The following is a 22,838-nucleotide window of genomic DNA, read 5'->3' as shown; positions in this document are numbered from 1 at the left end:
CCGTGTAAGATAGAAGGGTAAATTAAAAGATACAAATGCAAACACACACATAATACATCAGAAAATAATGAGATTAATAACAGGGTAGGTGGGACTAGGGTGGAAGGGATGGGGAAGGAACACTATTAAACTATTAGTATTTTACATATTAAAAAATAAAATCAAGACTGGGGAAAACCTTTAAAATGAAATACAAATATGAATCTGTTTTAAATGAATGACTTTTGAACATATATTTTGACTATATACCTTTAATCTAAAGACCGAAATAGCTGTAAAAAAATTCTAGTTAGTAGGTCTGTTTTTTGTAGCTGTGTAAGTTAGCAATTCTGAAACCATTTTCTCTGTATTTGAGGATCGAATAAATAAGTACATTTTGAGGGTAGTGGCAGCCAGATTCTGCTATTGGAGAAGGGAGTTGTGAATATGGCAAGAGAAAAAAATCTAGAAAGAACCCTATAGTTGCATTGGAGTAGAATTTGAATTATCAGCATGAACTCATGGTTTTTCATATAGCTGGACTTTGGACGTTTTAGAAGGAGTCACACACAACCCTAAAAGGAACCCAGGCCTTTTGGAGAAATGACTGATTGTAGGGCTGGGGCAGGAAAAAAACCAAGATGAACCAGAAAGTAAGATAATTCCAAAATGTAAGGAAGTGCTCAAAGAATGATGGGGATACTTTAGAAGAACACAGGAACCAGCATGAAGGAACTTTGGTAAATATAGGACAATTTGAACATAAAATGATGGTGAAAGATTATAATCCATAGAATAAAACAAGAATCCATAAGTTCATACTGATACCATATAAGTAAATGGGAAAGGCAAAGATCTTTCTTGCGACAGATGCCAGTTAATAAATGGAGAAGTAAAGTGGAATTGGAAAACTCACCATTTGGGCTGGGTGAGGTGGTTCACACTTGTAAGGTGGGCAGATTGCTTGAGCTCCGGAGTTTGAGTCCAGCCTGGCCAACATGGTGAAACCCTGTCTCTACTAAAAATACAAAAATTAACCAGGTATGGTGGCATGAACCTGTGGTCCCAGCTGCTTGGGAGGCTAAGATGGGAAGATTGCTTGAGCCTGGGAGGTGGAGGCTGTAGCGAGCTGAGGTTGCTCCACTGCTCTCCCACCTGAGTGGCAGAGCAAGACCCTGTCTCAAGAAAAACAAAAAACAAAAAAACAAAAAAAGCTCACCATTTGGCAGCTACCATGACAGTAATGAGTCAGGCAAGAATCATGGCTGCTTTATGGCTGCTAGGATGCTAAATCTAGTGGATGAAGAACTAGATTAATGATTAAAGTTTGAAGAACAGGACTGTATGTAGTCTCAAAGTATTTCCTCACAAAATTCTTATTAAATTGGAGAAATAGTAACTTTACGAGGAAACCTGCAGATATCACCATCATTAATGGACAAATCAACACCTTGTGCCACTTGATGAGAATGTTCCTTCTGTGGTATTCCCGCGGAAAGGCTTAGCTCAAAATTACACATGAAGAAATATCAAAGGAGCCCAAATAGAAGGCATGCTTTACAAATTAACTGGTCTGTTGTCTTCAAAGATGTCATGACTATGAAAGACAAAGATGGAGGGGGAAAGTTAAAGGAGCCTAAAGAGACATGATCACTAAAAGTGCCAGGTGATCCTGACTCAGGTTCTGTACCAGAATTTTGTTGCTTGTGCTGCTATAATGGATACTACTGGAACAACTGGCAAACTTGAATAATGTTATGTAATAAGAAGTAGTGGCCGGGCGCGGTGGCTCACGCTTGTAATCCCGGCACTTTGGGAGGCCAAGGTGGGTGGATCACGAGGTCAGGAGATCAAGACTATTCTGACCAACATGGTGAAACCATCTCTACTAAAAATACAAAAAAATTAGCTGGGTGTGGTGGTGCATACCTGTAGTCCCAGCTACTCGGGAGGCTGAGTCAGGAGAATTGCTTGAACCCAGGGGGCAGAGGCTGCAGTGAGCCGAGATCGCGCCACTGCACTCCAGCCTGGGCAGCTAAGTGAGACTCCGTCTCAAACAAAATTGTGAACTGGATACAGTGACTCATGCCTGTAATCTCAGCACTTTGGGAGGCTGAGGCGGGTGGATTGCTTGAGCCCAGGAGTTTGAGACCAGCCTGGGCAAGATAGCAAGATGCTGTCTCTACAAAAAATACAAAAATTAGCTGGACATGGTGGCATGTACCTGTAGTCCTAGCTACTTGGGAGCCTGAGGCAGGAGGATTGCTTGAGCCCTGGAGGTCAAGGCTGCAGTGAGCCGTGATCATGCTATTGCACTCCAGCCTGGGTCACAGAGCAAGATCCCGTCTCAAAAAAATAATAATAATAATAATAGTATTGTGGTAATGTTTATTTCCTGATTTTGATAATATCACTGTAGTTGTAAAAAAAAGAACGTTCTTGTGTGTTTATGTATATAAAAGAGTGATGGTTGGGCACGGTGGCTCACGCCTGTAATCGCAGCACGTTGGAGGCCAAGGTGGGAGGATTGCTCAAGCCCAGGAATTGGAGACCAGTCTGGGCAACATAGCGAGACCTTATTGCTACTAAAAATTAACTGAGCATGGTGGTGCACAGCTGTGGTCCTAGCTGCTTGGGAGGCCGAGGGGGGAAGATCACTTGAGCCCAGGAGATCAAGGCTGCAGTGAGCCATGATTGTACCACTGCATTCCAGCCTGGGTGACGGGGAGACCCTGTCTCAAAAAAAGAAAAAAAAGCAAAATAATAAATGAAGAATCGGGGCGAAGGGTATATGTACTGTTCTTGAATTTTTAATTTTTATTTATTTATTTTTGAGACAGAATCTCCCTCCGTTGCCCAGGCTAGAGTGCAGTGGCACAATCTTGGCTCACTGCAACCTCTGCCTACCCGTTCAAGCGATTGTCCTGCCTCAGCCTCCTGAGTAGCTGGGATTACAGGTGCCTGCCGCCACACCAGGCTAATTTTTTGTGTTTTTAGTAGAGATGGGGTTTTGCTACATTGGCCAGGCTGGTCTTGAACTCCTGGCCTCAGGTGATCCACCCGCCTTGACCTCCCAAAGTGCTAGGATTACAGGAGGGAGCCACTGGGCCTGGCCTGACATTTTTAGTTAGATCGGAAATAATTTCAAAGTGAAAAGGTAAAGTTGTCATAAAAAATTCCAAATTCAAATAGGACTTTGAAAACAACTTCACTGGTGTGTCCATCTTAGCAGCAGCTGGGGTTTTCTGTACCGTTTCTCCACAGCAGGGAGGAGGTGCTGCCTCTGCCTGTTGTCCTGCTTCCTTGGAGAACCTGTGATAGAGATGGGGCTGTCTACCTCTACCTCTGTAATAGAAATGTCATTCTGTAGTGTCGTTACATCTTATACTTGCCTTTATCATTTTGAACTCAAGTAAATTTATTCTTGCAGGTTGTTGATGAGCGTGAATTTTTTGAGATCATGCCCAATTATGCCAAGAACATCATTGTTGGTTTTGCAAGAATGAACGGGAGGACTGTTGGAATTGTTGGCAACCAACCCAAGGTGGCCTCAGGTAGGATGGAGAAGCTCTTCCAAGCCTCGGTTGTGGGGTTGGAGGCCAGGGAAGCCTGGGTCCATGGTGTCCTTTCTGCCTTTGCCTGTTCTTCAGACATATGACCAGAAGAAAAAAAAATCTAAATGGTTGCTATAAAAGCTACTTTTTTTTTTTTTTTTTTTTAAAGACAGGGTCTTACTGTTGTCCAGGCTGGAGTGCAGTGGTGTGATCTCAGCTCACTGGAACCTCTGCCTCCCAGGGTCAAGCAGTCCTTCCACCGCAGCTTCCCGAGTAGCTGGGACTACAGGCACATACCACCGTATGTGGCTAATTCTCTTTTTTTGTATTTTTCCTAGAGATGGGGTTTTGCCATGTTGCCTGTGCTGGTCTCGAACTCCTGAACTTAAGTGATGCCCCCACCTCAGCCTCTGAAAGTGCTGGGATTGCAGGCATGAGCCACTACACCTGGCCTATAAAAGCTACTTTTAATATCTCAAAATGCTCCTTTCATACTCCTTTTCAAAGGTTTATAGGAAACTTACATTCTTAGTGTATAAGGTTTTTAATTTTTTAGGGGTCAGTTTTCTGTTACCCCCTACCCCCAGTTAAATATATGACTCACCCACTAATCAACGAGCTCCATGAGGACAGGGGTGGTGATGTCTTATTCACAGTAGTATCTCCAGTGCCTTCAACAGTGCCAGGTACATAGATGGTACGTGACAAGTTAATGGCATCTTACCATGTCTGTGCCCCACAACTTTCTGGTGATATGGCCAGAACTGAGTCACAGTCAAGTAAGGGAGACTCTTCCATGGCTGTTCTCTGGGAGGGACTGGGAGTGCTGGGGTGGGGACTGTGAATACCACTTCTCACTATTTTTCCTCTTAGATTTGTTTTGTATCCTTGTTTAGGAAGAATCTGCCTTTCTTCATGACCCAACTTCATCTTTTATTTCTGCCATGGAAATGTTTTATTGTCTTTAGAAAACTGTTGGCTGGGCGCGGTGGCTCAAGCCTGTAATCCCAGCACTTTGGGAGGCCGAGACGGGCGGATCACGAGGTCAGGAGATCGAGACCATCCTGGCTAAAATGGTGAAACCCCGTCTCTACTAAAAAATACAAAAAACTAGCCGGGCGAGGTGGCGGGCGTCTGTAGTCCCAGCTACTCGGGAGGCTGAGGCAGGAGAATGGCGAGAACCCGGGAGGCGGAGCTTGCAGTGAGCTGAGATCCGGCCACTGCACTCCAGCCTGGGCGACAGAGCGAGACTCTGTCTTGAGAGAAAAAAAAAAAAAAAAAGAAAACTGTTTTGGCTGGGCGTGGTGACTCACGCCTGTAATCCCAGCACTTTGGGAGGCCAAGGCGAGTGGATCACAAGATCTGGAGTTAGAGACCAGCCTGGCCAACATGGCGAAACCCTGTCTCTGCTAAAAATACAAAATTGAGCCAGGCGTGGTGGCACACGCCTGTAGTCCCAGCTACTCGGGAGGCTGGGGCAGGAAAATCACTTGAGCCACGGAGGCAGAGGTTGTTGCACTGAGCCAAGGATTGTGTCACTGCCCTGGAGTCAGAAATTACAGTGAGTTGATCATGCCACTGCATGACAGAGCGAGACTCTGTCCCCACCCCCCTAAAAAAATTTTGTCATGGTAAAATATATATAACAAAATATGTCTGGCCCATTTAAAAATTGTGCAGCTGCAGTGATTACATTCACAGTGTATGCAACCGTCACCACTATCTGTTTCCAAACATTTTCATCACCTCAGAGACTGTGAACCTGTTAAACAATAACTCACTATTTGTCTCAGCCTCTAGCCTTTGCTATTCTAAATCTACTTTCTCTTTCTATTAATTTGCCTATTTTAGATATTTCATATAAATGGAATCATACAGTATTTGTCCTTTTATATCAGACTTACTTCACTTAGCACAATCAGGCTTATTTCATTTAGCAAGGTTCATCCATATTGTAGCATATGTTAAAACTCCGTTTATTTTTATGGCTGGGTAATAATATGTTGCATGTATATACCACATTTTGATGGATTGTTCATTTGTCAGTGGACACCTGGGTTATTTCCACCTTTGGGTTACTGTGAATAATGCTGGAATCAACACTGATATATAAGTATCTGTTTGAACCTCAGTTTTCACTTTTTCTGGGTCTATACCCAGAAGCAAAATAACTGGGTTACGTGGTAATTCTAGGTTTAACTTTTTGGGGGAAACACCATGCTGTTTTCTACAGTGTCTGCACTATTTTACATTCCCACCAGCAATGAGCAAGGATTCCAGTTTTTCCACATCCTTGCCAACACTTATTAATTTTTAAAAATAGTAATCCTAATGGATGTGAAGTGAATAGAATTGTGTTTTTGATTTGCATTTCTCATCAACATTAGTCTTGGTGAGCATCCTTTCCTGTGCTTATTGGCCATTTGTATATCTTCTTTGGAAAAATGTCTATTCAAGTCCTTTTTCCATTTTTTAATTGTGTGTGTCTTTTGTTGTTGAGTTGGAGTTCCTTGTATATTCTGTATATTAAACTTTTACATATGACTTACAAATATTTTCTTCCATTCTATAGGTTGTCCTTGCACTCTTTTGATCATGTCTTTTGATACACAATTTTTTTTTCTTTTTTTTTTTTTGAGATGGAGTCTTGCTCTCTTTCACTCTGTCTCCAGCCCAGGCTGGAGTGCAATGGTACAATCTTGGCTCATTGCAATCTCTGCCTCCCCAGTTTCAAACCATTCTCTTACCTCAGCCTCCCAAATAGCTGGGATTACAGGCATGCGCCGCCATGCCAGGCTAAGTTTTGTATTAGTAGAGACAGGCTTTCGCCATTTTGGCCAGGCTGGTCTCAAACTCCTGACCTCAAGTGATCCGCCCACCTTGGCCTCCCGAAGTGCTGGGATTACAGGTGTGAGCCACTGCACCTGGCTGAAAAGTTTTTAATTTTTATTAAATCTAGTTTCTGTATTTTTTCTTCTGTTGCTTGTGCTTTTGTTGTCATATATAAGAATTTAAATTCAAGGTGGTGAAAGTATGGTCCTGTTGTTATTTTCTAAGAGTATTATGGTTTTAGCCCTTACATTTAGGTTTTAATTTTGAGTTAATTTTGTATATATGAGATAGGAGTGCAACTTCATTCTTTTGCATGTGGAAATCCAGTTATTCCAGCACCGTTTGTTGAGGAGATAATTCTTTCCTCATTGAACAGGTGTGACGTGCTTGTGGGAAATCAGCAGGCTGTGGGTGTATGAATTTGTTTCTGTATTCTTAATACTATTCTGTTGGTCTGTATGTCTATCCATATTTCAGTGTCACACTAGTTTGATTGCTGTAGCTTTGTATATGTTTTGAAATTGAGAAGTGTGTCGTCCAACTTTGTTGTTGTTCTTAGGATTGTTTTAGGCATTTGGGGACCGTCTGTGTTGAGTCTTCCTGTCCTTGAACCTGGATTCTCTCTCCGTTTGTTTAGTTGTTGTCTTGCCCTGATTATTGAGGTATAATTGACAAATAAAAATGGTATCTATTTAAGGCATACAATGGGATTATTTGATATACATATAATTTATCAAGTTAATTAACAGGTTCATCACCTCACATAGTTACTTTTTTGTTGTGAAAACACTTAAGATCCACTCTTATGGCAAATTTCTGGTATACAATACAGTATTATTAACTGTAGTCACCATGGTGTACATTAGATTCCCAGAACTTATGCATTTTCTAACTGAAAATTTGTACTCTTTGACCAATATCTTTCTTTCTTTCTTTCTTTCTTTCTTTCTTTTTTGAGACCGAATCTCGCTCTGTCACCCAGGCTGGAGTGCAGTGGCGTGATCTCTGCTCACTGCAACCTCTATCTCCCCGGTTCAAGCAATTCTCGTGCCTCAGCCTCCTGAGTAGCTGAGACTACAGGCACTGGCCACCATGCTTGGCTAATTTTTTTTTGAGAGGCACTGGCCACCATGTTCAGCTAATTTTTTTTTTTTTTTTTTGGAGACAGAGTCTCACTCTGTCACCAGGCTGGAGTGCAATGGCGCAATCTCAGCTCACTGCAACCTCTGCCTCCTGGGTTCAAGCGATTCTCCTGCCTCAGCCTCCAGAGTAGCTGGGATTACAGGCACGCACTACTACGCCTAGCTAATTTTTGTATTTTTAGTAGAGATGGGGTTTCACCGTGTTGACCAGGATGGTCTCAATCTCTTGACCTTGTGATCTGCCCGCCTTGGCCTTCCAAAGTGCTGGGATTACAGGCATGAGCCACCATGCCCGGCCTAATTTTTTGTATTTTTAGTTGAGACAAGGTTTCATCATGTTGGCCAGGCTGGTCTCGAACTCCTGACCTCAGGTGATCCACCCACCTCGGCCTCCTAAAGTGTTGGGATTACAGGCATGAGCCACCATGCCTGGCCTGACCAGTATCTTTCCATTCTCCTCACTCCACAGCCCTTGGCAAATACTGTTTTACACTCTGCCTCTATGAATATGACTTTCTTAGATTCCACACATATGAAATCGTAACAGTATTCATCTTTCTATGGCTGGCTGGCTTCACTTAGCTTAAGGTTCCTCAGATTCATCCATTTTGTCACAAATTGTATTTCCTTTTTTTTTCTTTCTTTCTTTTTTCTTTTTTATTTTTTTTTGAGACAGGGTCTTGCTCTGTTGCCCAGGCTGGAGTGCAGTGGTGTGATCATGGCTCGCTGCAGCTATGATCTACCTCCTGGGTTCAAGCGACCCTTCTGAGCAGCTGGGACCACAGGCATGCACCACCATGCCCAGCTAATTTTTTGTATTTTTGGTAGAAATGGAGTCTCACTCTGTTGCTCAGCCTGGTCTCAAATTCCTGGGCTCAAGCAGTCCTCCCACCTTAGCCTCTCAAAGTGCTGAGATTACAGACATGAGTCAGCATACCTGGCTCCCTATTTTTTATGGTTGAATAACATTCCATTGTGTGTGTGTCTGTCACATTTTCTTTATCCGTTCATTTATCATTAGACACTTCGGTTGTTTCCATACGTTGGCTATTGTGAATAATAGTCAAGTGAACATGAATATTGCAGTGAACATGGGGGTGCAGACATTTCCTTGAGATACTGACTTAAATTTCTTTGGGTATATATACCCATAGTGGAATTGTTGGAGCATATGGTAGTTCTCTTTTAATTTCTTGAGGAACCTCCATTCTGTTTTCCATGATGGCTGTACCAGTTTTATTTAGTTACTTTTACATTTCTTATCTTTCTTTTTTATTTAAGAGATTGGATCTTGCTCTATTGCCTAGGCTAGAATGCAGTGATACAATCTTAGCTCACTGCAGCCTCAGACTTCTGGGCTCAAGTGATCCTCCCACTTCAGCCTTCTGAGCAAGTGGGACTACTTGGGTGTGCACCACCATGCCTGGCTAATTTTATTTTATTTTATTTTTTGTTGAAACTAGATCTCATTATGTTGCTCAGGCTAGCCATGAACTTCTGGCTTTAAGTAACCCTCCTACCTCAGCCTCACAAAGCTCTGGGATCACAGGCATAAGCCACTGTGCCTGGCCTCTTTCTTTCTTCAGAATTTTATCATTTTCCAGCCAGGTGCAAGTGGCTCGTGCCTCTAATCCTAGCACTTTGGAAGACGGAGCAGGTGGGTCACTTGAGACCAAGAACTCTAGACCAGCCTGGCAAACATGGCGAAACCCCAACTCTACTAAAAATACGAAAATTAGCTGGGATTGTTGGTGTGCTCCTGTAGTCCCTGCTACTCGGGAGGCTGAGGCACAAGAATCGCTTGAACCTGGGAGGCAGAGGTTGCACTGAGCTGACATCACGCCAGTGTACTCCAGCCTGGGCGACAGAGCAAGACTCCATTTCAAAAAAAAAAAAAAAGAAGGTTTTCCTCATATACATATTATATTTGTTTTGTTAGGTTTATACCTAAGTATTTTGGAGTTTGGGTTTTTTTGAGGTTAATGGTTGTATTAATCTGTTTTCACATTGCTATAAAGATACTACCCGAGCCTGGGTATTCTGTAAAGGAAAGGGGTTTAATTGACTCACAGTTCCATATGTCTGGGGAGGCATCAGGAAACTTACAATCATGGTGAAAGGCAAAGTGGAAGCAAAGACCTTCTTCACATGGCAGCAGGAGAGAGAAGTGCAGGCAGGGGAAATGCCAGATGTTTCTAAAACCATCAGATCTTGTAAGAACTCACACACTATCACGGGAACAGCATGGGGAAAACCACCCCCATGATCCAATCACCTCCCTCCCTTGACACGTGGTCCCTCCCTCAACACATGAGGATTACAGGTTCCTCTCTCAACACATGGGGCTTACAGTTTGAGATGAGATTTGGGTGGGCACACAGAGCTAATCCTATCAATGGTATTTTGTTTTCAATTTCAAATTCTATTTGTTTATTGCCAGTATATAGGAAAGTAATTGATTTTTGTATATTAGCCTTTTATCTTGCAACCTTACTATGTTACTTATTAGTTCCAGCAGTTTTCGGTTACTTCTTTCAGATTTTCTGTATGGACACTTTTGTCATCTGTGAACAAAGAGTTTGATTTCTTCCTTCTCATTGTGTACACCTTTTATATTCTTGTCTTCTTGCATTAGCCAGGACTTCCAGTACAATATTGAAAGATAGTGGTGAGGGACATTTGATCTTAGCTAGAAAACTTGTAGTTTCTTACAAGTAAGTGTGTTGTTAGTTGTAGGTTTTTCGTAGATGTTCTTTATAAAGTTGAAGAAATTCCCCTCTATACTTAGTTTATTGAGTGTTTTTGTCATGAATGTGTTTTGGATTTAGTTACATGCTTTTTTTGTATTCATATGATCATGTGATTTTTCTTCTTTTTTTTTTTTTTTTTTTTTTTTTTTGAGACGGAGTCTCGCTCTGTCGCCCGGGCTGGAGTGCAGTGGCCGGATTTCAGCTCACTGCAAGCTCCGCCTCCCGGGTTCACGCCATTCTCCTGCCTCAGCCTCCTGAGTAGCTGGGACTACAGGCGCCTGCCACCTCGCCCGGCTAGTTTTTTGTATTTTTTAGTAGAGACGGGGTTTCACCGGGTTAGCCAGACTGTTGATAGATTATATCAATTGATTTTTGACTGTTGAACTAAACTCACATACCTGAGATAAATCCCGCCTGGTTTTGTTGTATAATTCTTTTTATGCATTGTTGGATTTGATCTGCTAATATTTTGTTGAGGATTTTTTCATATAAGCTTATGAGCAATATTGAGATACAGTTTTCTTGCAATGTCTTTGTCTGGTTTTGGTATCAGAGTGATGCTGGACTCATAGAATGAGTTAGAAAGTATTCTTTCTGCATCTGTCTTCTGGAAAAGATTGTAGAGAACTGGTATATTAATATCTTCCTTAAATGTATGGTGGAATTCACAAGTTGAAACCTGGGCTTTATTTGCTTTTTAAATTATGTAGGAAATAAAAAGTGGAATTAGAAACCAAAATACTCAAATCCTGGTTTTTATATTTGCCCATGTAGTCATCTTTACTTGAGATATTTATTTCCTAATGTAGCTTTGTGATACTGTCTAGTGTTCTTTCCTTTTAACCTGAAGGGCTTCCTTTAGCATTTTTCTGTGGAGTGGGCTTGTTGGTACTGAGGGCCTCAGCTTTTGTTTATCTGAAAATGTCTTAATTCTTAAATTTTCTCTCATTTTTGAAGGACAGTTTGCCAGATATGGAATTCTTGGTTGACACTTTTATTCTTTTAGCATTTTAATATGTTATCCTACTGTCTCTGGCTTTCAGAGTTTCTGCTGAGAAATCACTGGATAATCTTAATGAGGATTCCTTGACATAATGAGTGATTTCTTTTTTGCTGCTTTTAAGATTCTCTTTTGTCTTTCAGTAATTTGACTGTAATATGTCTCAGTGTGGGTCTCTGAATGTATTCTTATAGTTAGTTGAGTTTCTTATATTTCTAGTTTCACATCTTGCATCAAACTTGGGAAGTTTTCGGACATTGTTTCATCAAATGATCTCCTTGCCACTTTCTCTCAGTCTTCTCCTCCTGGTGCTCTCATCCTGTGTATATTGGTTCACATGTTAGTGTCCCACAGGTCCCTTAGGTTCTGCTCACTTAGTTTTTTTATTTTCTCCTCAGAGTAATTTCAATTGTTTTATCTTCATATTCTATTCTCTGATCTTTCTTCTGCCTGCTCAGATCTCCTATTGAACCCTTGTAATGAATTTTTCATTTCATTTATTATACTTTTCAGCTCCAGAATTTTTCATTATTTTCCTGATTTCCTTTAGTTCTTTGTCCAGGTTTTCCTTTACCTCTTTGAATATATTTAAGACTAGTAGTGTTTTAGGCCAGATGTGGTGGCTCCTGCCTGTAATCCCAGCACTTTGGGAGGCCAAGGTGGGCAGATCACCTGAGATCAGGAGTTTGAGACCAACCTAGCCAATGTGGTGAAACCCCATCTCTACTAAAAATACAAAAATGAGCCAGGCATGGCAGCGGGCGCCTGTAGTCCTAGCTACTTACGATGCCAAGGCAGGAGAATCACATGAACCTAGGAGGCAGAGATTGCAGTGAGCTGAGATGGCGCCATTGCAGTCCAGCCTGGGTGACAAGAAGCAAAACTCTGTCTCAAAAACAAAACAAAAAAACCCACTAGTAGTGTTTTATAGTCTTTGTCTAGTAAGTTCAGTGTCTATGCTTACTTAGGGACAGTTTCTTAATTTTACACCTTGTAATTTTTTTAATTGAAAACGGAGTATTTGTACATTATAATGTGGTCACGCTGGCAGTCAAATTTTCTTCTTTTCCCAAGCTTTGTTGTTTTTTTTTTTGATACTGAATGTCATATATGTTTGTCTAGTGTCTTTTTGCAATTACTTTTCCAGAGACTGTATATTTCTTGTCATTTGTGGTCACTGAAGTCCCTGTTTCTTTTCTTGTTTCTTTCTTTCTTTTGAGACAGGGTCTTGCTCTGTTGCCTAGGCTGGTCTGGAACTCCTGGCCTTAAGAGATTCTCCCAACGTGGCCTCCCACAGTGTTAGGATTACAGGCGTGAGCCACCATGCCCAGCCTGTTTCTTAATTTGTGTATTTGACAGAAATTTTCTTAAACACCAGGAACTAAAACCAAGAAACCACAAACAAGAAAACTCCTGGTCTTGAAATTGGCTCTGTGTTGGGGAGTTTAAAGTTTTCCCAGGTCTTTTGCTTTGTAATAGTGTTTTCATTTTCATTCAACTTATTTTCTAATTTCCCCTCTCAGATCTTTTCTGATCGTGTGTCTTGTCCTAGGCATACATGTGTCTTTCTGAATTCCCCCTATTCAAGGGTGCTTTTGAATGCACTAATTTCCTAAAGACACTCTCTCCTTGTTTTTTTTTTTCTCTCTCCCATGTCTTAGGTGGTTTCAACAATAATCTTTTGGCCAGACATCTGCAGGTTGTTCCTCTGCCTTGCCATGATTCTGAGAAATGCCTGCTACATTTCCAGCCTGTACAAGTTCTGAGTTAGGTGGAACAGGGATGTGTTCCTTGTGTCAGTCCTTCAGGCAGCCCACAGACAGGTTAGAGCAGACTTATGCAGAAATTTGTGAATGAGGTCTGCTCTGCTTCCTCCAGAACCAGGGAGGGAATGGGACAAGTATAATTAAGCTACAAAGCTTTCATACTATTTTATTTTATTTTATTTTTTGGAGACAGAGTCTCACTCTGTCACCCAGGCTGGAGTGCAGTGGCACAATCTTGGCTCACTGCAACCTCCTTCTCCCAGATTCAAGCAATTCTCCTGCCTCAGCCACTGAGTAGATGGGATTACAGGTGTGCACCACTCTCGGATAATTTTTGTATTTTTAGTAGAGACAGGGTTTTGCCATGTTGGCCAGACTGGTCTTGAACTCCTGACCTCAGGTGATCCGCCCGCCTTGGCCCCCCAAATTGATGGGATTACAGGCGTGAGCCACCACGTTTGGCCACTTTTTTTGCTCTTTTAGAGACAGAGTGTCACTATGTTGCCCAGGCTGGTCTCAAACTCCTGGGCTTAAGCAATCCTCCCACTTTGGCCTCTTGAGTAGCTGGGACTACATTGTCTGTCTTTTTATTGATTTGTAGGGCCTGGCTTGTGACTTGTGACTTGCCTATTTATTTCCTTTCCCTTTTCCTCTCCTTTCTCCTTTCTTTCTTTTTTTTTTTTTTTGAGACAGAGTTTCACTCTTGTTGCCCATGCTGGAGTACAATGATGTGATCTTGGCTCACCACAACCTCCATCTTCCGGATTCCAGTGATTCTCCTGCCTCAGCCTCCTGAGTAGCTGGGATTACAGGCGCACGCCACCATGACCAGCTAATTCTGTATTTTTAGTAGAGACATGTTTTTTAGTAGAGACATATTTTCTCCATGTTGGTCAGGCTGGTCTTGAACTCCTGACCCCAGGTGCTCCACCTACCTTGGCATCCCAAAGTGCTGGGATTACAGGCATGAGCCAGCACACCCAGCCTCTCTCTCTCTTTTGTTTTTTTTTTTTTTTTGAGATGGAGTCTTACTCTGTTGCCTAGAGCAGTGGTGCAATCTTGGCTCACTGCAACTTCCGCCTCCTGGGTTCAAGTGATTCTCCTGCTGCAAGCCTTCCGAGTAGCTGGGAGTACAGGCTGTGCCACCACGCCTGGCTAATTTTTGTATTTTTTAGTAGAGATGAGGTTTCACCATGTTGGCCAGGCCGGTCTTGAACTCTTGACCTCAAGTGGTCCGCCTGCCCAACCTCCCAAAGTGCTGGGATTACAGGTGTGAGGCACTGTGCCAGGCCACGTTTTTATTCATGAATGGATATTAGATTTTTTCAGGTGTTTTCTCTCCGTCTGTTGAGATGTTCATATAGTTTTTTTCCTTTAATAATTTCATTGGTTTTCACATGCTGAAATCAACCTTGAATTCTTGGGATAAACCCCACTCGGACATGATGTATTATTGTTTTTATATATATTGCTGGACTTGATAATATGCCTTACTTAAAAAGTAAAAATTTTTCATTTTTGTTTTTGGTCTGTATTCTTTTCTGATGATGTCCTTGTCTTGCTTTGGTGTCAGGGTAATACTGGTCGCATAGAGTTAAGTTGGAAACTCTTCTAGGAGGGGAGATTTACTAGTAATTGAGCTCCTCTCTGTGCTGCTTTACAGACTCCATTTCCTTTACTCCTTAGAATTATGCTAGGAGGCAGTACCATCCCTACTTTGCAGATAGGAACCTTAGGTCTAAAGGCAAAGTAATTTCTCAAGGGCACATCGCCATCACCAGTGGAGCCAGAATCTGATTGGAAGCTCTGAGGACTCTCTAAGACCAGCCCCTGAATGCTGCCTCCCACTGATGGCTCTCTGCGGCAAGGCCAGCTGTGTCTCAACTGGCGGCAGCCCTTCGGTCTGTCTACAGTTGAGTCTAGTCCTGGGCCTCTTTGGCCAGTGACAGACAGGTGGATTCTTCATCTTCCCTGTTTCCTGGAGTTTGAGGGATCCCTGTTATCATTCTGCAATGAAGAAACGTTGGTGCCTCCACAGAAACCAGCTCTGGATGGCTGCTGAGGACAAATTCCCATTGTGGATAGAACTGGGAATTGCCTGGATACTCAGTATGGATAATCTCTCTCTTTCTAGGATGCTTGGATATTAATTCATCTGTGAAAGGGGCTCGTTTTGTCAGATTCTGTGATGCATTCAATATTCCACTCATCACTTTTGTTGATGTCCCTGGCTTTCTACCTGGTAAGTTATTGACAGAGTCGGGGCTAGGAGAGTTGCCTTTCCCAGTGAGGTGCCCACTTTATTTGGAGATCTTGCAGAACTCCCTGAGGACTTGTGACTTCTCCATATATTCTGGGTGTCCAGAAGATAGGACTGTGTGAGGAATGGCCCTCTCCAGGGGTGGGAAAGACCTCACAGCTGAGAGTGGCAGGATAACCATGTGAGGACTTGTGGATATCTAGTAACTCTTCCTCATGTCTAGGCACAGCACAGGAATACGGGGGCATCATCCGGCATGGCGCCAAGCTTCTCTACGCATTTGCTGAGGCAACTGTACCCAAAGTCACGGTCATCACGAGGAAGGTGAGGACCTCACGTTGGAGGCCATGACCCTGCTCACTTTCCTACAGCATAGCCGTGGTGGGAGGTCTGGCAGAGTTTTACCAGGGCTGGAAGGAGTATACCTTGCTCATCCTTAAAAAGATGTCTTGAGGACGTTGTTCCCAGCCCCACAGAAATGTCTTTGGGGTTCTTTTTTTGTTTTTTTTTTTTTTTGAGATGGAGTCCAGTGGTGCGATCTCGACTCACTGCAAGCTCCGCCTCCCGGGTTCACGCCATTCTTCTGCCTCAGCCTCCTGAGTGGCTGGGACTACAGGCGCCTGCCACCACGCCTGGCTAATTTTTTTGTATTTTTAGTAGAGACGGGGTTTCACCGTGTTAGCCGGGATGGTCTTGATCTGACCTCATGATCCACCCGCCTCAGCCTCCCAAAGTGCTGGGATTACAGGCGTGAGCCACCGCGCCCGGCCATGTCTGTGGTTTTTTAACACAAGGGAACTGAAAGCAGCAGTGGGAAAAAGCCAGAAAAGATAATGAGCATTAACTTTGAAAGGCCTTACAGACCATGGGCCTTCAGGAGACCAGGGAGCTACTCTTGTTCTTTGTCCCCATTTTATCTGGTTTCCTGGGGTCTTTCAGGGACAAGATCTGGCTGTCTCAGGCTCTAACATTCAGCATTTGGATCTGTTTTAGGCCTATGGAGGTGCCTATGATGTCATGAGCTCTAAGCACCTTTGTGGTGATACCAACTATGCCTGGCCCACCGCAGAGATTGCAGTCATGGGAGCAAAGGTGAGGGCCTCTAGCTTTTCCCTTTCTGGGTACAAGGACTCGACTCTACCAGCCAGAGCTCAAGGCATAGCTGGGAAGTGTTGGAGAGAGGCCAGGGCCGCTAGGGTGAGCCAGGACTGAGGCGAGTGAGACCTAGACCTTGGCAAGTCTCCTCCTGGGGCTCCAGAGACATCTCTGCCTCCTGTCCTATACCCTTTCTTCAGGCCCACACTGGTGTCTTCATGCCAAGGTGGGTGGGGCAGGTGAAAGGAGAGTGAGAGGAGTCCAGAGTGGGTTTCAAGATTGTAAGTGAAGGGGGCAAAGGGTTGAGTCAACTGAAATCACCTTCAGAAGGATTGGACATTCTCCCAACTCCACCTCAGCTTCCAGGGAGGGCCCCAGAGCTACTCTTTTAAGGTCATAAGAAGCTAAACTGTAGGTCTGACCCCAGTGACGTCAGACAAGGTACTTCCTGTTGCTTGACCTATTCCTCGCTCCTTCCCTGCTTTGAAGTAGCTATTGTGGTTGAATCAGATAACTTGCAGGTCCCCCTAGAGTTACAGGTGCTCTGTAAGTCTAGAGGACTTATGGTTGCTCTGACTTGAAGGCCAGTCCTTCTAATTTCCAGTTCTATCTGGCCACCGAATTGTATACTCAGGTCTCAGGATACTGAAAAAGGGAAGTAGTGCTTTTAATTCCCCTTGATACAAGACTGTGGATTTAATAATGGAAAACAGGGCAAACATCTTTGGCTCAAACAAGTATGATGAGTGCAAATGGAGATGGTAGAATGGGCTCTGGGGAGAGAAGCTACTGACTTTTGCCTGACTGCCCCTCATTGGGGCCACAGGGAAGCAGCCCCCTGTGTCATGATGGTCAGCCCCAAGCAGTGCCTCCCTCTATGCTGTGGCCTTTAGAGATGGCACTTCCCCCCAGTACACTGATTTACCAAGAAATTTGCAACCACACACAGTGATAATGAGTTGAAGGAGATCTGTCCAGGTTGGGACGACCAAAGACGTTCACGAACTCCTCTAATCACAGGGTGCTGTGGAGATCATCTTCAAAGGGCATGAGAATGTGGAAGCTGCTCAGGCAGAGTACATCGAGAAGTTTGCCAACCCTTTCCCTGCGGCAGTGAGAGGTAGGGGACTGTGGTGAAGAGGGCAGCTTTGTTTGGTCACTTGCTCACTCTTTCTCTACAGAAATTGTCACATAACTGCCTTTTTGCCTTTGCAGTCTAATCTGTTGACTAGTGAGGGTTGAGACTGTCCCTGGACAAGTCATCACTTAGGACTAAGGACAGCAGAACAGATTGCTTTGGTACCACGATTAAAACAACGTTGCCGAAGTGTGTTAAATTTCTAGGTGTTGTTTCAGTTGTCTAGTGCCGTGCAGAAATTCACGCTATAACTCAGCTGCTTAAACCAACCACCATTTCCCCCACCTGCTTATGGTTCTGTGAGGTCCACAATTGGATCTGGGCCCAACTGAGGGGTTCTTGTGCTGGTCTTGCCTGGGGTCCCCCACACAGGTATAGTCATTCTGTGGCTTGACTGGGGCTTGACAGTCTAAAATGGCGTCACTTACTTGGCAGTTGCTGTGAGCTAGACTCACTCCCCACATGGCCTCTCACCCTTGAGGAGGCTAGTCCAGGGTTCCTTACATGGTGTCCCGAGAGTAGCAAGGGGGCAAAGGGAAACTGAGGCCTAGATTTGGAAGTTGCACAGTGTCATTTTTGCCACATTTTTTAGGCCAAAGAAACTCACAAGGTTACGTGAAGGAATACAAATCCACCCCTTGATGACAGAAGTGGTAAAGTCACATTGCAGGACTTGTGTACAAGGATGGAGGAATTGTTGTAGCCATTTTTGAAAATCTAGATGTATTTTCTTTATTTCGTATTGAATTCATTGTGGCAGGATGGAGGCATTGGAGTAAGCAGGGTATAGGGAGGCTGTCAAATTTTCCTTTTCTTGCCAAGTGCTCCTAGGCCAGGTGGGGAGCTGTCAGAACAGGCCAGCTCTTGGGATACAAGGGAGGATTCGCAGGGCTTACCCTCTCTGTATCAGGTTGGACGCTGCTTGTACTGCTGGCCCCAGGGATGATGCCCAGGCTGAGCAGAAGGTTGAAGGGTGGCATCATCTGGGGATGCAGATGATCCACTCCCTTTTCTGTGCTTCACCAGGGTTTGTGGATGACATCATCCAACCTTCTTCCACACGTGCCCGAATCTGCTGTGACCTGGATGTGTTGGCCAGCAAGAAGGTACAACGTCCTTGGAGAAAACATGCAAATATTCCATTGTAAACAATTCAAAGGAAAAGAAACCAAGAACTGAATTATTGTCTGCCCATTCGCATCCCATTCCTGCCTTTTGAAATCATGAAACATGGGAATTCAAATATTTGGATAACTTAGAATAACAAAGTTTATTAAATTCTAGAAAGATATCTTTTGTGCCTTACTATAAAATTATTTACTTTATTAAAAATTTTAAGTTGTATTTTTTGAGCATAAATTCAATTTTTTATGGTGGAAATCTGAAAAATCAATAGAACTAGAAAGAAAAATAGTACACAGTGTTATCACCTAGAGCTAATTTTTATTTCACATCTCTGGGTATTGTTCTTTTTCTCTTAGGAATTAGTTTTTTATCCATAGGTGAGATATATAATAAGCTTTTAAGGCACAGTATATCTTAGGCTTCAGTTTCCTTATTTTTAAAAATAGGGATAATATAATATGCCCTTTCTATCTCCTAATTCCCACACGAATTGAGGATTAAATGTGATGTTTGCAATTGTGGAATATGTGTTTAGCAGTACAGATGCTCAATAAGACATAGCACCCTGTGTTGACTCAGGTTATTTCCAGAAATGTGTTCTTAAAATTTTCAAAAACTTTTTAATTGTGAACATTTTCAAGCCTATAGTAATGTTGCAAGAATTGTATTGTATCCACTTTACCTAGATTCTCCAGTTGGTAACATTTTCTACATTTGCTTTATTTCTTCCACACTTAGATATATCTAATAATACATAATATGCATATAAGATATATCTAATTATATCAATATAATTATATTGATATCTAATTATATCTAACATAATTTACATTATGTATTTATACATTATATAATTATATAATTGTATAACATATACAATATAATTATTTAATTGACCCCTTTGAAAGTCAGTTATAGATTCGTGACCCTGTGTTCCCAAAAACTTGTATCTCCTAGGAACAAGGTCCTTTGTCTTACATAGTCTGTCGTTCATGACGTTGACATTTTTGAGGAAAGCTTACTTGCTGGTTATTTGGTAGGGTGTCCTTCAGTTTGCGGTGTCTGTTTCCTGAGGTTTAGATTCAGATAAGACTAACACATATTCCTTTCAGTGCATCACATTAGTAAGCACATGATGTCAGTTTTTCCTGCTGTTGGTAACTGATTCTGATCACATGATTAAGGTCATGGCTGCAAAGGTTTTTCCATAGTAGTTACCATTTTCTCTTTGTAACTGATAACTAATTTGTGGGGCATTATTTAATCTTGTCTGTCAATAAACTTTCACCTGGGCCAGGTGCGGTGGTTTATGCCTGTAATCCCAGCACTTTGGGAGGCCGAAGCGGGCAGATCACCTTAGGTCAGGAGTTCGAGACCATCCTGGCCAACATGGTGAGACCCTCTCTCTACTAAAAATACAAAAGTTAGCCAGGTGTGGAGGTATGCGCCCAGCTATTCAGGAGGCTGAGGCAGGAGAATCGCTTGAACCTGGGAGGCGGAGGTTGCAGTGAGCCGAGATCACCCCACTGTGCTCCAGCCTGGGTGACAAAGCTAGATTCTGTCTCAAAGAATTAAATAAACTTTCACCAATAATTTGAGTATTCATTGATGATTCTTGCCTCAATCAATGATTCTGCATTGATTATAAAATGTTGTTTCTAACTCTTATATCTGTATTTATTAGTTGGAACTCTAGGTAAGGAAGAGCTTTCTTTTCTCCTGTTTTTGTTTTCTTAGTATCATTTTGGACTTGTTGATTTTTTTTTTTTTTTTTTTTTTTTTTTTGGAGACGGAGTCTCACTCTGTTGCCAGGCTGGAGTGTAGTGGCGCAATCTCGACTCACTGCAACCTCTGCCTCCCAGGTTCAAGTGATTCTTCTGCCTCAGCCTCCCGAGTAGCTGGGACTACGGGCATGCGCCACCATGCCCAGCTAATTTTTGTATTTTTAATAGAGATGGGATTTCACCATGTTGGCCAGGATGGTCTCGATCTCTTGATTTCGTGATCTGACCACCTCAGCCTCCCAAAGTGCTGGGATTACAGGCGTGAGCCACTTGGACTTGTTGGCGTGGCTTGCCTGGACTTGTTGATTTTTTTTAAATATTTAATGTTACTCATTTTGATGCTTAAAATGACCCAATTTGGTTAGTGGGAGCTCCTTCAACCTGGCTCCCCAGGTCCTTTTAATATATCCCACTGATTTTTTTAGTATTTCCTTATTTTCTGACAAGATGATGCTCTAGGCTTATCTTATGTTTTCCTTGCCCAACCCGGGAATCAGCAATTTCTCCAAGGAGTTTCTTTAATAGGTATGTAGTAGTATATAGTAGTAGTTTCTTAGTTTCTTTTAGTAGGTATGTCATTTAGAAGCTAAAATTGTCACTAAGTGTTCACATTGATACTGGAGTATCATTGCTTTGAGGCATTTCAGCAGACAGAACTAGGAAAATTTATGCAAATAAGTGTGTATATATATGTGCGACACATGTATATATGAATACATATTTGTCGTACTTTTAAATCATGAGTTCATACTGAAACTTCTAATCCAAAACCATGGGTGCTTCTTTGCCTTCCTTCATTCTGTATTGTCTCTCTTACTACAGCAGTAATAACCCTGGCTCCCATTATTCTCAATATATTTCACTCATTTGCTCAGTGCTACCATAAATACAAGTTTCAGAATCACTACAGCTCTATCAACAATAAACCTTCTAAAGTTCAAGACTTCTTTGTAGTTCGTTTTGTCTTTAAACTGAAGATATATGGTTAAGTTACCTGAATTAGTAACTGAGTGGTTATCAATGTGAATTAGTCATTTTTGTTTGTAAACTACTTTAAAGCCTTTCCTCCTACACTGTTGACTTGATTTTACTAAGTAAAGCATTAATAGTTTTACCAGAACTGGAGATTAAGTTTGAGCATAAGGACCAACCATGGAGTGCTGATCCAAGATGCCCCCTGGGCATCCTCTGTGGTGAAAACCCAGGGCCCTCCCACTACTGATGGCTTTCCCTTGGCTCCAGAGATCTGTTAAGCATTGCTTGGACAGTGAATCATTATTTCAAGGTCAACTTAATGTGTGACTGTTTATTCTCCTCTTTTCCTGTTTCAAAAATATTTTCCCCTACCCCCCATTCCCAGTAGCCCTTAAGAGTCATTCTTTTTTTTATTTTTATTTTTATTTTTTAAGCATCTTTCTGCTCTCCTTCAGTCACCAATCCTAGTTGGGCTCTAAGGACTTTTGCAGCAGTCTCTTCACTGATCTCTGTGGCCTCCCACTAAGCTGTAAATCCTGTTCTCAGCTACCATACTAACTCCAGATCCATATTTTGTTGCATTCCTCTGCTCCAGCACCACTTCCAGAGCTCCCTGTTCTTCAGACTCCTTAGCCCATACAGGTGGTCCTGGACACTCTGTCCCTCCCTTGCTTCCCTAGTGAGTTTCTGAGCCAACAGTTTTTGTTTTCGTGATCTCTGCTATGGTCCATACAAAAGTATATACAAGCTCTTTTTTTTCTTTTTGGAGGGAAGAGTCCAAGAAGTGTTTCACCAGGTTGTGCAGTCTGGATACTGAGATGGTAGAGGGGCTGTAAGATGGTAGAGGAACCAGCTCAGGAGAGCAACTGGGCTAGCAGCTTTACGGAAGCCTTGGATGGTGGGGAAACTCCCATACAGAAACTCAGCTGGTCAAAGAAACTCGACGCTGCAAGACCTTGGAAGCTTTGTCAAGTGGACCAGCCTCCATGGACCATGGAATGCCTTGAGAGTAATGACAGTTGAGTATTCTCTTGGCTGTTGTGTGGGAATGCCTTTCCCAGCTGGTGCCCTCACCTTAAAGGGGAAAAAAAAACCACGGGATTGTAAAAATGGGAAATACTTGGGTCCACTGAGCTGATAGCTGACAAGCATCTGTCTTTAAACTGAGAGCAGATAATGTGGTGAGCTGTGGTGTAGGAGGCACCGCCAGGGTCTTGCTGGTCCTGCCCCTGCCTTGTGTTAAGCCAGTTCATCCTGAGCTACACAGCTAACGAGTGGTGAAGTTGGGATTTGAACTCAGATGGGTTTGACCCCAAGCCTGTGTTCTAATCATTTCAAAGTACTGCCACTCAGCTGATGAGGAAGGTGAGATGGACTTCTAAGCGTTGGCAGAAGAGTAGGGGTCAGGGAGGTTGGTGGTCTGTTCCCCTAGGCTTGT

At 42.8% G+C, this 22,838-nt stretch overlaps 1 protein-coding gene across 2 annotated transcripts in view; it reads left to right on the top strand.

Moving 5' to 3' along the window:
* PCCB (propionyl-CoA carboxylase subunit beta) overlaps positions 1-19,934 on the top strand; it is a 91,065-nt gene extending 71,131 nt beyond the window's left edge. For both annotated transcript variants that reach the window (XM_031663745.1, XM_003895074.4), the window contains 6 exons: positions 3,410-3,533; positions 15,158-15,265; positions 15,507-15,607; positions 16,277-16,375; positions 17,399-17,498; positions 18,543-19,934. In XM_031663745.1, the coding sequence (XP_031519605.1) occupies positions 3,410-3,533; positions 15,158-15,265; positions 15,507-15,607; positions 16,277-16,375; positions 17,399-17,498; positions 18,543-18,664 (654 nt within the window). In that variant the 3' untranslated portion in view covers positions 18,665-19,934. The remainder of the gene's footprint in view (positions 1-3,409; positions 3,534-15,157; positions 15,266-15,506; positions 15,608-16,276; positions 16,376-17,398; positions 17,499-18,542) is intronic.
* The last annotated feature ends 2,904 nt before the right edge of the window (positions 19,935-22,838 follow it).

The sequence above is a fragment of the Papio anubis genome, chromosome 2 (assembly GCF_008728515.1).
Source record: "Papio anubis isolate 15944 chromosome 2, Panubis1.0, whole genome shotgun sequence".
Lineage (NCBI taxonomy): Eukaryota > Metazoa > Chordata > Mammalia > Primates > Cercopithecidae > Papio > Papio anubis.
Note: the sequence above shows the minus strand (reverse complement) of the source record. Positions and strands in the feature narration are given on the sequence as shown.